The sequence below is a fragment of the Budorcas taxicolor genome, chromosome 19 (genome assembly GCF_023091745.1).
Source record: "Budorcas taxicolor isolate Tak-1 chromosome 19, Takin1.1, whole genome shotgun sequence".
Classification (NCBI taxonomy): domain Eukaryota; kingdom Metazoa; phylum Chordata; class Mammalia; order Artiodactyla; family Bovidae; genus Budorcas; species Budorcas taxicolor.
In genome coordinates this window covers 51866314-51882573 of record NC_068928.1, presented here as the reverse complement: position 1 = coordinate 51882573, position 16260 = coordinate 51866314, and the positions used below count along the sequence as shown (strand labels likewise).

Sequence of the window (16260 nt, the reverse complement as noted above, 5' to 3'; positions counted from 1 at the left end):
GTTAGTTTCTTGCAGTACAAGCTTGCTCCTCTTAACATGAGCCTTTTCTCACTGTATGAAAAGTAACTTGTCATCGAACATTTTCATGACAGACGGTTTTATGGGTTATGACATTTTCCTTTCAGAAGAAGTTTAAGTTGCTTCCAAATGTTCGGCCTCTGGGTGATAAATTCGCAGTCAGGCCTCTGGAGTGGCCTGGTGGGCTCTAGAACGCGGAGAGCTCGCTCAATCGGGACCCTGCCCAGATCGCAAAAGGCGAGGCCAGGCTTCTCGCCAGAGCCCTCTCTCCTGCAGTGCGCACGGCCACTGGGCCCCTCCCACTTTCCAGGGGCGCCGAGGCCAAGAGGGCGAGGATGCCCCTGCGCGCCCCACCACCAGAGGGCGCACGCCCGGGGATGAGCACTCACCAAGGGCGCCTGCGCAGGGAACTGTCACGTGACTCGCCGCCGCTGCGCCGCAGGCGCTGGATCCCGAGGTGGCCGCTGCGGCCGGCGCGCGTGCGCGGAGGTGAGCCGGCCCGACCGCTGGACTGGGGCTGCGGGTGGTCCCAGCGAGTGGCGGGGCCGGGGCGGTCCGCGGTAACCCCAGACTGGAGGCTTGGCGGATCCAGGAAGTCGTCAAGCCCGAGAAGGGAGGGGTCGATCGATAGAAGGGTTGGTCGTCAGTGCTTTCCTTTTGGAGAAGTTGAGGGCATCGTGCCAGGGCCGCGCGCCAGCGGTCAGCAGTGACGACAGAGACCTCAGTAACATGGGGATCCCGGAAGCTCCATGGTACCCACTCACTGCCCCCGAGCTGGGCGAGGAAGGCTGTGCTTGCCCACGTTCACAGGGAGGAAGCTGAGGCACGGGAGGTTTAAAATTCTTCAGCTGCCTCTGCTGGTGGTGGAGCTGGGCTCTGAACGAAGCTTGTCCGTACCACCACTGTGGCCTGGGGACCAATGGTTCAAAGTCACAGCCCAGAAAACGGGGCGACAGGCCCTCCGGGGCGTCACTTAACCTACTGACGGTCAGTCCTTCTCCATTTTTCTCTCTAAACTGTCGAGCGCTGTGAGTGTGGCCCTTCCCCACTGTAGGATCTCTTCCCCCTTCTAGGCTGTCTTCCCTGTCTGTAAAATGGAAACAGGGAAGGGATGAGGTGCTGCCCTGACTGTGCCACTGGCCACCTCTTCAACTTCTTAAGTCTGGGTGGGAAGGGCCAAGACCTTCCACTTTGAGTTCCCCAAGTTTCTGAATAATCACCATCATAAATGTGTCTGGCAGAGTCAAGTGGAGCTGGGGCACTGTGTGGTATAAAAAATTTATATTTATCCCCAGTCTTTGCCTCCAGTTCCTGACACATAACTCCTAAAGACACTAGAATGTTGGTGGTGATAAGAATGTCTGTTTCATGCTAATGAGATGACTGGGGGTTTGTAAACAGCTTCAGAATGGGAACTAGTCCCCAGAAGGACCAAGGCAGGATTCCAGGGTGGGAACTTTCACCTGGCCTCACTCCCAGGAAGGAGGCTGGTGATTAAGTTAATTACCAGTGGTCAGTGATCTCATCCTTTCGTGCCTACATAATAAAACCCTAAAGTAGTTGGGGTTTAGAGAGCTTCCAAGCTGGTGAACACATTTTGTTGCTCAGAGGGTGGCCAGCCCAGAGAGGGCATAGAAGCTGAGCACCCCTTCTCCATACCTTGCCCTCTGGGTATTCCTAGGTTGTATCTTTTATGATAAACAAGTAAAGTGCTTTCCTGAGTTCTGTGAGTTGTTCTAGCCAGTTATTGAACCTGATGTGAGGGGTGTTGTGTGAACCCTGGAATTTATAGCTGCGTGGTCAGAAGTGCAAGTGACAGTCTGGAACTTGCAAGTAGTGTCTGAGGTGGGGGAAGTTCATGGCACTGAGCCCTCAACCTGTAGGGTCTTTGCTAATCCAGTAGTTCTCATCAGAATTGAATTGACCTGAGTGTGAAAAAGCCCCACACTTTTGGTGTCAGAAGTGTTGTGAATGAAAACAGTTTGCTCTTACACCTTACATACTGGTGAAGTATGGTGCCCAGAATGTCCCAGGTGACTGGTCTGTGTTTGGTACAGGCTCAGACTCTCAATGACGTGGGTGCACTTCTGCGGTGGGTGACTTCTCCCCACCCCCACCCCCCAGTATCTGCATGTTTCCAGAGGCCATGAGAATGCAGCTTACAGACCTCCTGCCACAAGGAGCTTTGCTGACAGAGGTTCAGCTCCTGTGCCCTGAAATCATCACTGCCATCTCCTGCAAGGGGCCACCTCCTGGCCCTTAACACTAGGGCAGGCTTCTTCTGGGAGACCTGGACCCCTCTGAGGACTCATGGCTTGAGGACTCCCACCGCCATGACCTTGCCCAACCTTCCTTAACCTGCATAACAGTCTGGGGCTCTGGGAGCCACTATTCTGTGAGGTCAAACGGTTGGGTACATGTGGGTGGTCTCAGCCTCTCTGCCAGCCTCCTCATTTTCTCTCAAGCAGATTTATGTTTAGTCCCATATCCATGGGTGCTGCTCCTCAGAGGAGCTGGACAAACAAGCAAGATGCAGGTAATAACAGTCTCAGCACCAGACTCACCAGAGCAAGGCTCCAGTGCAGTGGCTATGGCAGAGACTGCTATGGGCAGGTTTCTCACACACCTGACGGCAGGGGCCAGGAGGGGCTCCCCTTGCCAAGTCCTGGGGGCCAGGCCTTTCTCGTGTGCTTGGCCGTCCCTGAGTGTTGCCCTGGGTTGTGGTGCCCAAGACCCCTCAGAGGCTGTATCCACATCCAGGTCAGCAGAGAGGGACAGAGAAAGGGTGCACTTCCGCCCCGTTGGCCAAGACTTAATCACTTCAGCCACAATCCTCATACAAGAGCGGGACTTACTCCATCTACTGTGGGAACTTGTTCCACTTAATTTGTCACGTAGGTCTTTATTAAGTCATTTTGTCAAGTCATTTTGTTATTTTGTCTTTGTTAAGTCATTAAGTCATTTTGACAGACATTCTAGATGCGTTTATTTGTGACATATTAGAAGACTTCACAATGGGCAGAATTCTGCAACTCCCTGTTTGGGACTTTTCTCTCCTTTCCCTTTTTCCTCCCTGCCCCAGGTCTGCCCTCACTCACTTCCGCCCTGGGCGCTATTGGGCCAGCCCCAAGTCAAGTCTGGAAGCTGCTTTGAGAGTCCCCTGAGGACCTGGGCATTCCCTCCTGCTGTCCTGTTGAGCCTGGTTCTTCTGTCTGCCCGCTTCCTAGATCCACTGTCCACCCATGATGAGGTGGCCACCCTGCTCCCGCACCCTGCTGGGGGTCTGCACCCTCCTCTCCTTGGCCCTCCTGGGGAACATCCTGCTTCATGACTTGGAGGTGGTCCCCCGAGAACTACGAGGCTTCTCCCAAGACGAGATTCACCAAGCTTGCCAGCCAGGAGCCAGCAGCCCAGAATGCCGTGGCAGCCCCAGGGCAGCGCCCACACAGTGCGACCTGCCCCCCAACAGCCGCTTCGACTGCGCCCCAGACAAGGGCATCACCCAGCAGCAGTGTGAGGCCCGCGGCTGCTGCTACGTGCCTGCAGAGTGGCCTCCGGATGCCCAGATGGGGCAGCCCTGGTGCTTCTTCCCTCCCAGCTACCCCAGTTACAGGCTGGAGAACCTGACCACCACTGAGACGGGGTACACGGCCACCCTGACCCGTGCCGTCCCGACCTTCTTCCCCAAGGACATCATGACCTTGAGGCTGGATGTGTTGATGGAGACCGAGAGCAGACTTCACTTCACGGTGGGCAGGATGGGAGCCACGGGCTGGGCAGGGGCAGAGAGAGTGTGTGGACAGTGGATGAAGACGGGTTCTACTGTGCTGAGTGGCTCAGTCATGTCCGACTCTTTGAGGCCCCATGGACTGTAGCCCACCAGGCTCCTCTGTCCACGGGGATTCTCCAGGCAAGAATACTTGAGTGGGTTGCCATGCCCTCCTCCAGGGGATCTTCCAACCCAGGGACTGAAGCCAGGTCTCCTGCATTGCAGGTGGATTCTTTAGCATCTGAGCCACCAGGGAAGCCTGAAGACAGACTCTGTGGGGTGTTTATTTACGCACAGATGTGTACTGTACCCTCACCAGAGTCTGGGTTTGAGCAGACCTGGCATCACATTCAGGGGATAGTGGGTCACTCAGACAGTGACTGGGAGGCTCTAGGAGTGTTCTAGAGGGCAGGGCTTAAAGTGAGGTGGTGGGAGGTTAGGTTCCCCCCCAGGAAGTGACATCGCAGCTGGGACCTAAAGCAGGAGGCAGGAAGGGGGACACATTCCAGGCAGTGGGCGGTGGGATCCCAGCCACTGAGGGCAGGGCCTCTTGTCCGATTTATTCCCAGCTGCTGGGACAGTATCTGTCACATAGCAGGTGCTCAGTAAAAACTTGTCAACTGAATGAATGTCCAGACACAAAGGTGAGAGAGCCTGCAGCACGCAGTTCAGTAATACCCAGTTATTTTAACAAAGTAATTAACAGCCATGAATTACTGAGTGATGACTGTGTACCCAAACAATGGTTGGGTGATCTAATTATGTATTCACATTCACCCTATGACTAGGAATGCCAGGCAGAAAACCGTTGCCAGAGTCAGGAAATAAAAATACAATTTTGAATTTCAGATAATGGAGGAATTGGTCTTTTTTTTTTTTTTTAAGCATAAGTATGTCCCATAGAATTTCTGGGACATATTAATACTAGAAACAATTGTGTGTCTGAAACCCAGATTTCCTGGTGTTCTGTATTTTACCTGGCAGCCCACAGGAGGTGCTCTCCTGGCTCTATAGGATACTGAGGCTCAGGGGTGTGGGCTAGTCTGTCCACAACTCCACGCTCTGTGCAGCTGCCCTGGGACTTGAACTGACTCCTCCCTCCTCTGGGTGAAGGCTGGAGTAGACAGGTGTTAGGGGCGGCCAGCCACCAAGGGCCTCATGACATTATTCTTGTCCTCTAGATCAAAGATCCCGCCAATAGACGCTATGAGGTGCCCTTGGAGACCCCGCGTGTCTACAGCCAGGCACCGTTCACACTCTACAGCGTGGAGTTCTCGGAGGAGCCCTTTGGGGTGGTCGTGCGGCGGAAGCTGGACGGACGGGTGCTGTGAGTGCCTCGTCTCTGTGCCCCCCAGTCTGGGTGGGAAGGCCAGGGAGCTGGAGGGCATCGTCCCTGACCCTGTTGTGGTCCACCCTCCTGCTCTGGCCTCCTTGCTGTTCGTGGCCCCCGGGGGCCCTGGTGCTCACTGTTCCCTGCACCCGAGCCTTCAAAGGCCCCTTCTCAAAGGCCCCCCACTCACACTGTCCACCCCCAGGGAGGCCCACTGGGAGTGATTTTCCCCGGGGGACACTTGGCAACAGCTGGAGACATTGTCACCACCAAGGCGGGGATGCAGGGATTCCACCCAGCTCCCCGCGGCACACAGGACGGCCCATAACACAGAGGGATTGGCCCAGTGCCTCGGCTGAGAAACCCTGTCCAGGCTAAAGGAGCAGCCCCACTCCAGGCAATACCCCCTACTCTGCTTTATTATTTACTTATCACATAGTACATATCAACATGGGCTTCCCTAGTAGCTCAGCCAGTAAAGAATCTGCCTGCAGTGCGGGAGACCTGGGTTTGATCCCTGGGTCGGGAAGATCCCCCGGAGGAGGACATGGCAACCCACTGCAGTATTCTTGCCTGGAAAATCCCCATGGGCAGAGGAGCCTGCCGGGCTACAGTCCATGGGGTCACAGAGCCAGACACAACTGAGTGACTAAGCACAGCACACGGCACATATCAGTTTACCAGACACTGCAGTTGTTAACTTGTCTCATCCTTTCTCTTGACCCTGTGGAACCTTGGAGTGCCCTAACTGCCTCTGGCTGGGCAGCTCCATGAAGTCTGGGAGCAGTTTGGCCCTCCTGGGAGGTGGTACTCAGGGCCACAACTCCCAGGACTGGAAGGGTTTGGGGCAGCAGCCGCTTGTGGTCAGGGCTCAGAGAGCTGTCAGCTTCTCATGTGAGGCCACCTGGACTCTTCTGGCAGGCTGAACACTACGGTGGCCCCCCTGTTCTTTGCGGACCAATTTCTGCAGCTGTCCACCTCCCTGCCATCCCACTACATCACAGGCCTTGCCGAACACCTCGGGTCCCTGATGCTCAGCACCAACTGGACCAAGATCACCCTCTGGAACCGGGACATCGCCCCTGAGGTAAAAGGGTGGCAGAAGGGGGTCTGGGATCAGAGGGGCTTCATGGGCCAGGACGTAAAGTGGGGTGTCTGCCATGTCCCAGCCCAACGTGAACCTGTACGGATCTCACCCTTTCTACCTGGTCCTGGAGGATGGCGGGTTGGCTCACGGGGTCTTCCTGCTGAACAGCAATGCCATGGGTAAGCATGGGGGCACTGGGGCCCTCCACATCTTCTGGCCAGTTCTGCTTCTAAGCCGCCAGCCAGGGTTTCCCTGGTGCAGCTACACCCCCTCCTACCTTGAGGGGCCTGGGGCTCTCTGTACCTGCCTGACAGGCTGCAGGTCTCAGAGAGGGGGCAGAGAATTGGGCCTTGTACATTCTCCGAGAAATGAGCAGTGGGCCATGGCCTCTGCCAGCTCTATCCTTCGGTGCCCCTAAGGTGAGACCTCTGATGTGAGGAGGGGGACTAAGGCCAAAAAGCGGGGCCTCAGGCTGCTCAGCACCTTCCTGTCTTGCTCCAAGTTTCTCAGTGAGCTGGGCTTAGAGTGACTGTCCTGGTCCCCCAGCTCCCTGCGGGAGGACCTCTGCAGCAGGTGTTTGGCCCATTGGTGCAGCGCTGAAGGCCCCAGGGAAGGGGGGTGAGTATTTGTCCCTGAGCCCCAAGGCTGCTTCCTCCAGATGTGGTCCTGCAGCCCAGCCCAGCCCTCAGCTGGAGGTCGACAGGCGGGATCCTGGACGTGTACATCTTCCTGGGCCCGGAGCCCAAGAGCGTGGTGCAGCAGTACCTGGATGTCGTGGGTAGGCCTCGCCCCAGCCCCGGCTGCTGCCTCCCCAGCCCCTCCTGCCCACTCACAGTCACCTTGGCCCCCAGGCTACCCGTTCATGCCGCCGTACTGGGGCCTGGGCTTCCACCTGTGCCGCTGGGGCTACTCCACCTCCGCCATCACCCGCCAGGTCGTGGAGAACATGACCAGGGCCTACTTCCCCCTGGTGAGTGCTGGGGAGGGGCCTGGGGCCCGTTGCGGGGCGGGGGTGGTGAGCCTGGGCCGCAATCGCCCTGTGCTGTGGCTGCAGGACGTCCAGTGGAATGACCTCGACTACATGGATGCCAGACGGGACTTCACTTTCAACAAGGACCACTTCGGGGACTTCCCGGCCATGGTGCAGGAGCTCCACCAGGGTGGTCGGCGGTACATCATGATCGTGGTGAGTGCCCCTTGTGTCCTGTGCCACACGGAGCGGGCTCTTTTAGAAGCCAAGGGTCTGAGCATCTGGTGGCTCCAACTCAGTGGCATCGTTGTTGACCTGCCTTGGGCACAGAGGACATTTCTGAGGGTCTTTGGTATTGAGGGAATATCAGATTTATAGATTTGGCCTTTGCAATCCAGTGATGTCCCTGGAAATGTGTCTTTGCTCAGGATCCTTGCAGCTGTAAGTTGCTTGAACCGCTGAAAGCAAGTGGTGAGGGCATCCCTCGGCTGACACCGCTCAGCTGTGGGCAGGCCAGGTGGAGCTGTGTGCCGGAGCAGCTGCAACGCTCTGTGAGACCCCTGCCTTTCCTCCCAGTGGTCAGCTCTGCCTTGTGGGGAGCAGAGCAGGCTCTGAGTGGTTCAGCACAAAGACACACTTCCCTAGGCCAGTCCCCGCAGCCAGAGGGGTGCAGTTCGGGCTGGTATAGCTTGTTGGGGGGGGGGGTGCCCGGAGGAGGAGGTGGGGAGGGGGAGACAACCAAGTGGTCGCCACCGTGGATGCCCTTCAGGAGAGGAAATCCGTTTGGAATTGGACTGATGGTATTTCCATCCTCACAGCGCCTCTGAAGGGAGCAGTGTCCAGGGCCACTCACTCAGAGTAAGGAGGGCAGGTGCAGACCGTTTCTTATTTTTATTTCTAAATGAAATAAATGGTTGCTGTAGAGCATTTGTGAAATTCTGGGCCCTTCAAGCAAAAGTAACTTGCATCCAGGTGCTCCCTGTTTGGCCATCCGGGGGCAGGTCGCGTGCACCTCCATGCGCAGCGTGTTGACTCATGTGAAGCCGCATCCATTTCTGCCTTGCTAACATTCAGGGAGAGCATTTTCCCAGCGATGGGGCCAAGGTTTCAGGCGTTTATGCCTCATCCTGACCGGTTTCTCTCTCCAGGATCCTGCCATCAGCAGCTCAGGCCCTGCTGGGACCTACCGACCCTACGACGAGGGTCTGAGGCGGGGGGTCTTCATCACCAATGAGACTGGGCAGCCACTGATTGGGCAGGTACAGTGGGGCCTGGGGGGCAAGGGGGAGAAAGAGGGGTCTCCAGCCAGTGGTACTGAAGGCGGGGTTCACAGCTAGGGGTGACAGTGGCTTCTGACAAGGCAGGGCACCTAGAATCCTTGTGTCAGGGGCCCTTGTTTGCAGGCAGTTCAGACATGAGCTCCAAAGTTCCTCAGGGAGACCTCAGAGCCTCTGGGTCCCCAGGGGCTTTCTGGGGAGGAGTGGTGGGGGTTGCAGGGGTGCATCCAGAAGAGTCCCTGCCTCTTCCCGAGGGCAAGCCCAGGACCAGGAGGGTGGCTTCCGGGGCCTTTCCCCATGTTCCTCCCCCTTGCAGTCCACCCACCCCCAGGGGAGAGGAGTGAGGCTGCAGCCCTGCCCACAGCTGGTTTGCCCAGGGCCTCTGTGCAGGCTCCAGGGGCCCCGTCTGCCCTCTGACCTCTTGTCCAGGTGTGGCCCGGACTCACCGCCTTCCCCGACTTCACCAACCCCGAAGCTCTTGACTGGTGGCAGGACATGGTGACCGAGTTCCACGCCCAAGTGCCCTTCGATGGCATGTGGATTGTGAGTGTGGCCCTGCCCCTTGGGTGTCCTGTGGCCTTGGGGACCAGCCCCAAGCCCTGCACCAGGTAGGATGTCCAACCCCTGGTCCTTTCTCGCAGGATATGAACGAGCCATCCAATTTTGTGAGGGGCTCAGTGGATGGCTGCCCAGACAACAGCCTGGAGAACCCACCCTACCTCCCAGGTGAGCTGTCCCCTGATCCCTGCCTGCCTCCACCCGCCTGTTCCCAGCACTAGTCAGCTGGGGATTTAATAGCTCAAATCAAGGGATTTCCCTTCTCTGGTTTGGGAGGCTTGAAGCCCTGGATTCTGAGAAGCTGATGGATAGCAGGAGCCTGGGACAGGAGTGAGGTTCCCGTGGGGAGACCCCAGCCACGTGATGCTGACCAGGCGTGTGCTGCGTGAGCGCTCAGAGCGGGTGCTCCAGGCGCAGCTGGTTCAGAAGCAGGCAGAGGTGAAGTCTGGGTCTGCAGAGGCCAGGCTGTGGCACCACCTTGTCCTGTCCTTGGAGAAGTGGAGACTGTACCCAGGTTCCAAGGGGCTCCAGGATGTGGGGGGCACCAGCCTGCTGGGCAGAGGCTCCAAGGAAACAGCCCCCTCTTCTCCAGGGGTGGTTGGCGGGACCCTCCGGGCAGCCACCATCTGCGCCTCCAGCCACCAGTTCCTGTCCACGCACTACGACCTGCACAACCTGTATGGCCTGACTGAAGCCTTAGCCTCCCACAGGTGAGGGGCCAGGGTTGGGGAAGGAGAGAAGGAAGCCCAGGGCCCCTTCCCCCCAGGGCCCCTGCCACCCCCATTCTAACTCTTCTTGCCCTCCAGCTCCATGCCTGGTGCCTCAGAGGAAGGGCATGGTGATGAGACAGGGAGCCAGGGCTGGCCAGGACCTCTGGCTTCCTTGAGCTTCAAGGGATGTTTGTCCAGCATGGGACACGTGCATTTTGAGGGTATTTGGGTGGCAGGGCTGACTGCCCGGCAGACATGGGCGGAGGCCTCAGCTATCTGGCTCCTTGCTCCCAGCCCGCCCTCTCTGCTGCACTGCCAGGCACTCTTGCCGGCAGTGATGGGGTTCCCGGTGACCCCGCTCAGCACAGCTCTCTCCACCCAGGGCCCTGGTGAAGGCTCGAGGGACGCGTCCCTTCGTGATCTCTCGCTCAACCTTTGCCGGCCATGGCCGATACTCTGGCCACTGGACAGGGGATGTGTGGAGCAACTGGGAGCAGCTTTCCTACTCTGTGCCAGGTGAGCACACCTGTCAGGAGGTGGGGCAAGGAGGGGAGGGTGGGCCCCCTCTCCAGGGGAGTTTGTCCAGAGCCAGGTCCTCAGAGAGATGCTGCTGCTGCGATGGGGTGGGGCCTGCCACCAACTCCTGTGAGAGGGCTCACCTGTGCGAGTCAGCTACCCGTGTGAGTGGGCTCACCTGTGGTGCTGCTCTTCCCAGCATCCTATCTTGGATTCATGCTTTGTCAGAACATCCCTTCTGATGACCACGTTCTGAGCTGCGTGAAAACTGCATCTGAGCTCAGTCCAAAGGGTGCCCCCACCCCTGTTGTCTCTGCCTGGCTCCACCTTGCAAAGAGAATTTTGATTTTTGTTCCAAGAGCTCTGATGCTGCAGACGTCTTACGTCCAGGGATGGCTCAGGAGCCCTGGGGAGAGGGGAGAGGTGACCCCCTGAAGTCACAGCTGAAGAGAGCCTCCCCCAAACCCTCCAGCCTGGAAGTGCTTTCCTGGTCACAGGCTCGCTTCCATGTGTGATGCGTATGTGATGTCCTGCCAAGCTGAGTCCATTCTTCCTTCACAAAGCCACTGCTGGCTCTGCCCACGGGTGCTGACTGGCTCTGATTTTCACCCTGGGGCCAGCGTGGCGGTCAGGCCAGAATCCTGTTTAACTTTTGCCATTGTAATTGTGTCTTGGTGTAGGTCTGTTTGAGTTCATCTTGTTTGGGACTCTCTGTGTTTCCTGTACCTGATTCCTTCTTCTGATAGGGAAATGAGTCATGGTAGATCAGTGCCCACCCTGATGTCCTCAACCTGATTGTGTCTGCAGTGACCCTGTTTCCAAATGTGGTCACATTTCCAGCAACTGGGGGTTAGGACTAGAACTTAACCTTTGTGGGGAGGGAAGGGGATTCAATTCATCCCTGACCAATCTAGGTTGCCCTGCACACTCTAGGTGTTAGGGGGCAGATACGGCTGGTTGTTCTGCTGAAACCACAAGTGCAGGATGCACCAGCCATCGGGTGGGGGCTGGGTGGGGGGGCTTTGGGAGAGATCCTCCTTCCTCGCCAGTTCAACAGACACATCTGTCAGGCTCCTGGACTGGTCCAGCTGTGGCATCTGCAGACCTGTCCGACTCTGCCCTCCAGAAACCCTGCTTTTCAATCTGCTGGGGGTGCCCCTGGTGGGGGCCGACATCTGTGGCTTCCTGGGCAACACCTCAGAGGAGCTGTGTGTGCGCTGGACCCAGCTGGGGGCCTTCTACCCCTTCATGCGGAACCACAATGCCCTGACCAGCCAGGTAGGGTGGGGACGGCAGGGGAGGCTGTGCCCTGGGGAACGCCACTTTCTGTGCCAGGGAGCCCGGCGCTGGCTGGCCCCGAACTGCCAGGTCTCCTGTGGTGGGGGCACCGGGCACTGCCACCCCAGATCCCAGGTGCTTCTGCCACTCCCTCCACTGCAGCCGCAGGAGCCATACAGGTTCAGCGAGGCGGCGCAGCGAGCCATGAGGAAGGCGTTGACCCTGCGCTACGCGCTGCTGCCCTACCTCTACACGCTCTTCCACGGGGCCCACGCCAGAGGCGAGACGGTGGCCCGGCCCCTCTTCCTGCAGTGAGTGCCTGGGTTGGGAGCAATGGCCTCAGGCCCACGGACCCCAGGGCAGCCGCCCTCCTGCGTCGGGTGTTCCAGGCACCAAGACGAAAGAGGTGGCCGCAAAATCTGGGCTCTCCCCGCTGAGGTACCCCCAGTCCCCACCCACTGGATCCCAGTTCAGGGCTGGGAGCCCTTGATAACAGAACATCCCATGGTGAACACTGAGTACAGACCAGGCCTCCCAGATGGCAAAACCAGTTGTAAGTCTACCACGATTGAATCTGTTTGGGGCTTAAGGTAATAAGACCACCAAAGAAATCCAATAGCTATCCCCCAGATAGGACTCAGTATACCTGAGAAGCTACTATTATGTAAAATGGCTCCTTGAATCCGAGGGTTAAAGGATTTTTCAGTAGTGTGGTAATTAGTAAGCTATCTGCAAAAATCTATTTTCCTCTCATCTCATACAAACTTAAATTCCAGATGAATTAAATGTCAAAAGTTAAACTGTAGAAAAAGCCCCAGGAAAACAGAAGTCCATGTTTCCCTCTGCTCTGGCAGGAGAGGGCTTTCTAAGCATCAAAAGCAGAAAGCAAAGGAAGGAGGTTTAACTTAGAGAAAGAAAAGATAACATTTCTCTGAACATAAACAGAAAAATAAACAGAAAACTGCTCTAAACATAGATTGTCAAGGCAAATGAATAGCAGAAAACCTTTGTGGCTCAGTTGAATCTGCCTGCAGTGCAGCAGACCAGGGTTCGATCCCTGGGTTGGGAAGATCCCCTAGAGAAGGGAAAGGCTGCCCACTCCAGTATTCCAGCCTGGAGAATTCCATGGACTGTATAGTCCATGAGGTCACAAAGAGTTGGACATGACTGAGTGACTTTCACTTGTCAATAAAATGACACTCTCCCTAATGTACAGAAACTCAGACCAAGTGTAAGACTAACATCAAGAACCAAGTAAAACACGTGGGCAAGAGCACAGTTTGCAAGTAGGAAATGTAAACAGGTCACACCCGGATAATCAGGCAAGGAGAGGTTATTCTTGGCTCCTGCCTTGACTTCATTTGGCCAGAATCAGCCCTGCCTCGTGTAACCCAGGTCCTTCAGCTCCCTTCCAAACCTCCCCATGGGCCTCCTGAGCCCACTGACCTCAGAGGTTGCTAGACCACCCTGCCAGTCTTTCCTCTTTGAAGGTTCCCCGAGGACCCCAGCACCTGGACTGTGGACCGCCAGCTCCTGTGGGGGGAGGCTCTGCTCATCACCCCAGTGCTCGAGGCTGAGAAGGTTGAAGTCACTGGCTACTTCCCCCAGGGCACATGGTACGACCTGCAGACGGTGAGTCCTGGGGCCTCGAAGCCTGGGAGGATGGGGGAGATGGTGGAGGGGTCCTCCCTCTGGCGCTGTTGGTATGGAGAGGTCCTTGCTACATGAGGGCCCTCACCTGGAGCTGCTCCACTAGCATCACCTTGGACGAGCCTTGCAGGACCCATTTTCTAGATGGAGAAACTGAGGCTGGATGGGTGACTTGCCACCAAGCTGAGCCAGGACTCCAGTTCTCCTGCTTCCACACACCTGCCCCTTCTCCCATTCTCTGAGCGGCCCCACCTGAGCCCTGGCTTCTGCCTCTCTCGCTCTGTCCCCACTGTGGGGCTCAGTCTCCGCTCTTGCCTCCCAACAACAGCACAGTGTCTTGGCCACTGCTCAGGACCCTTTGTGACATGACATCCCCCTCCAGGTACCAATGGAAGCCTTTGGCAGCCTCCCGCCTCCTGCACCCCTCACGTCTGTCATCCACAGCAAGGGGCAGTGGGTGACTCTGTCCGCCCCGCTGGACACCATCAACGTCCACCTCCGGGCCGGGCACATCATCCCTATGCAGGTATCTGGACCGGGCCCCTGAGCCCATTCATCCAGCCCTGGGGCTACTGGGCCCCCACATGCCTCTGTCCAGCTGGAGGTCTGCCCCCAGGGAGAGATGATGCTTCTGAAGGGTGAGGATGACCTGGGCTGGGGAAGGACACATCCCTGCACTGACTTACTCCCAGGCCAGGCAGAGGGGAGGGCCTTCTAGAGCTTCATTGGCCCTACTCAGAAAACAGTCTGCAAACCTCCATGGGCCTTGTGTCCTCTGAGGTGTCCCCCTGGGTCAGTGGTCTCCATGGGCCTCCAGGCTACTTGGCCGTAGACTGTCCTGCGGATCTTGCTTTCTTCCACTACGGCACCGTCCTAGCCTAGTGTTCCTCACACCTGGGTTTGGAGGCCTCCACCTGGCTTGGGACAGTGACGTGGGCCACCCTCTCCCAGGGCCCTGCCCTCACGACCACCGAGTCCCGCAAGCAGCCCATGGCCCTGGCTGTGGCCCTGACAGCCAGTGGGGAGGCCCAAGGGGAGCTGTTCTGGGACGACGGGGAGAGCCTGGGAGTGCTGGATGGTGGGGACTACACGCAGCTCATCTTCCTGGCCAAGAACGTGAGTCAGATCCGCCCAGGCTGGGGGCCATCTTCGGGTGACTATCCTGACTCGGTGAGGGTAGCTGGGCCTGGGGTCCTGGGGTGGCCACCTGTCACTGGGTCAACCAGACTGAAGGGGAGAAGAGCCCATGGGCCAAGTCCCTTGACCAGAGTTCCCTGCACTGTGCCAGCATCCCAGGGGTTGCGGGGGGTGTGCTGCCCAGAGACCCTGCCCGAGTGGGGCTTGCTGCCCCAGACCATCTGCTCACACCTCCTGTCCTATCTCTCTGCTCCGGCCAGAACACCTTTGTAAACAAGCTGGTGCACATGAGCAGTGAGGGGGCCAGCCTGCAGCTGAGGAACGTGACCGTCCTAGGGGTGGCCACAGCCCCGCAGCAGGTCCTCTGCAACAGCGTTCCTGTCTCCAACTTCACCTTCAATCCTGACACGGAGGCAAGAGAGCCCACAATTGGGCCCAGAGGGCCTATCCCTGAGGGTGGGTGAGGGGGTGGGAAATGCCAGCTGAGCTGGCATCATGGGACTCCCTGTCCAGCATGGAGAGGACACTTGAGTGTTAGAAGGAGCAGAAAGGAAGCTGAACATCAGGGAAGAGTGGGAAGTTTAGCCCCTTACACTTCACATCTTTCCTCTGCCCGTGTCCATGTTGTCGGTCCCTGGTTAAAGGGCAGCTCGTTTCCAAAGCAGATTGAGGCAGCCACTGCCAAGAGTGCTGGGAGGGAACCCAGCGAGACTCCCAGGGCTGGGCCAGGCCCCACGTCCACTGCCCAGCCACACTACAGGCTCCTGTCTGCTCACTTCAGTTGCCAACCCAGTTTTCCTATTTCTTGTCCCCAGACTCTGGCCATCCCTGTCTCGCTGACCATGGGAGAGCAGTTTGTCATCAGTTGGTCTTAACCCGGGGCCCAGCGGTGTGCTGCTTCTTCACAGACCTCCCAGTGGCCCAGCGCCTGCACCCTCAGTCGGCGGTGTAGGGGCCTCGGGTCAGAAGCGGCTGCCCCGAGTCACATGGCACTGACATCCTTGAACACCCAGATCCGCTTGTGAGTCTGTCTCCCTGGCTCTGCGCCAGCAGCCTGTCTGAGTCTTCTGCCCAGATGCCAGTCAGATCAGTGCCCTGAGGGGTGCCCTGTATTGGAAATGTTTACCGGAAGCTTGGCTCCTGTAGCCTGTCACTGCAGTGTGTGCACGGTCAGCCACCACTGCCTGCCTGTGACGCAGAGGTGGTGCCTGGACAGGGTGGTACCTGCATTGCAAGGCCCCCCACCTCGGGAGGCCCTGCTGCCGGGACCCGATGAAAGCACAGAACTGGGGGCTGCTGCCCCCAACTCAGCAGAGTTCACAGGACTCAGGGAACCCTCAATCTGAAGTGCCCCTGCTGCCCAAGGGCTCTGTGGACTAAAGCTGCTACGCCCACGCTTCCGTTCCCAGGCGACCACTGGTCTGCTTTTGGTCACTATAAATCAGTTTGTTTTCTCGAATTTTCTATGAATGGAATCATACAGCGAATTGGGGGGGGCCCTAATATTAATCCAACTGCTCTGAGATTCATCCACGTAGTATGTGTGCTTTTTCATTGCCAAATAGTTTTCCGTGGTATGGAGGTGCCACATGGTTTATCAAATTTTAATGGCCTTAAGTGTGTTTTCAGCCTTTTACTGTTAGGAATAAAGATGTGGTCAGCAGTCGTGGACCAGTGTGAATGGACATGTTTTCATTTCTCTTGAGCAGACACCAAGCATGACAGGGTCAGATCACATGGAGGGGGTGTATGTATAATTGAACTGTTTTCCGAAGTGGGTGACCTGCTCTGTGCTCCTACTAGCTTTGCTGTGGCTTGGTCTAGTCTCTTCAATTTCAGTCATTCCAGGGACAGTGGATCTCATGGGTCTGATTCATGTTCCTAATGACTGAAGATGGTGAGCATCTTTTCTTGGACTTATGTAACTCAATTTTCTTTGGTGAAGTGTCTGTTCAGGTAT

General features: G+C 57.2%; 1 protein-coding gene across 3 annotated transcripts; it reads left to right on the top strand.

Moving 5' to 3' along the window:
- Positions 1–408: 408 nt before the first annotated feature.
- Positions 409–15973, top strand: GAA (alpha glucosidase). Of its 3 annotated transcripts, none has more exons than XM_052657259.1 (20): positions 409–507; positions 3101–3767; positions 4969–5114; positions 6039–6204; positions 6287–6383; positions 6863–6982; positions 7056–7174; positions 7259–7390; positions 8323–8433; positions 8881–8994; positions 9093–9177; positions 9602–9719; positions 10102–10235; positions 11362–11513; positions 11676–11824; positions 13004–13145; positions 13546–13689; positions 14115–14279; positions 14561–14713; positions 15116–15973. In XM_052657259.1, the coding sequence occupies exons 2-20, from the start codon at positions 3261–3263 to the stop codon at positions 15173–15175; spliced, it is 2814 nt and encodes a 937-aa protein (XP_052513219.1). In that variant the 5' UTR covers positions 409–507; positions 3101–3260; the 3' UTR covers positions 15176–15973. The 3 variants fall into 3 exon arrangements, with proteins under 3 accessions (XP_052513219.1, XP_052513220.1, XP_052513218.1); XM_052657260.1 differs by having other exon boundaries at positions 460–507; positions 3246–3767; XM_052657258.1 differs by lacking the exon at positions 409–507 and adding an exon at positions 753–770 and having other exon boundaries at positions 3246–3767.
- The last annotated feature ends 287 nt before the right edge of the window (positions 15974–16260 follow it).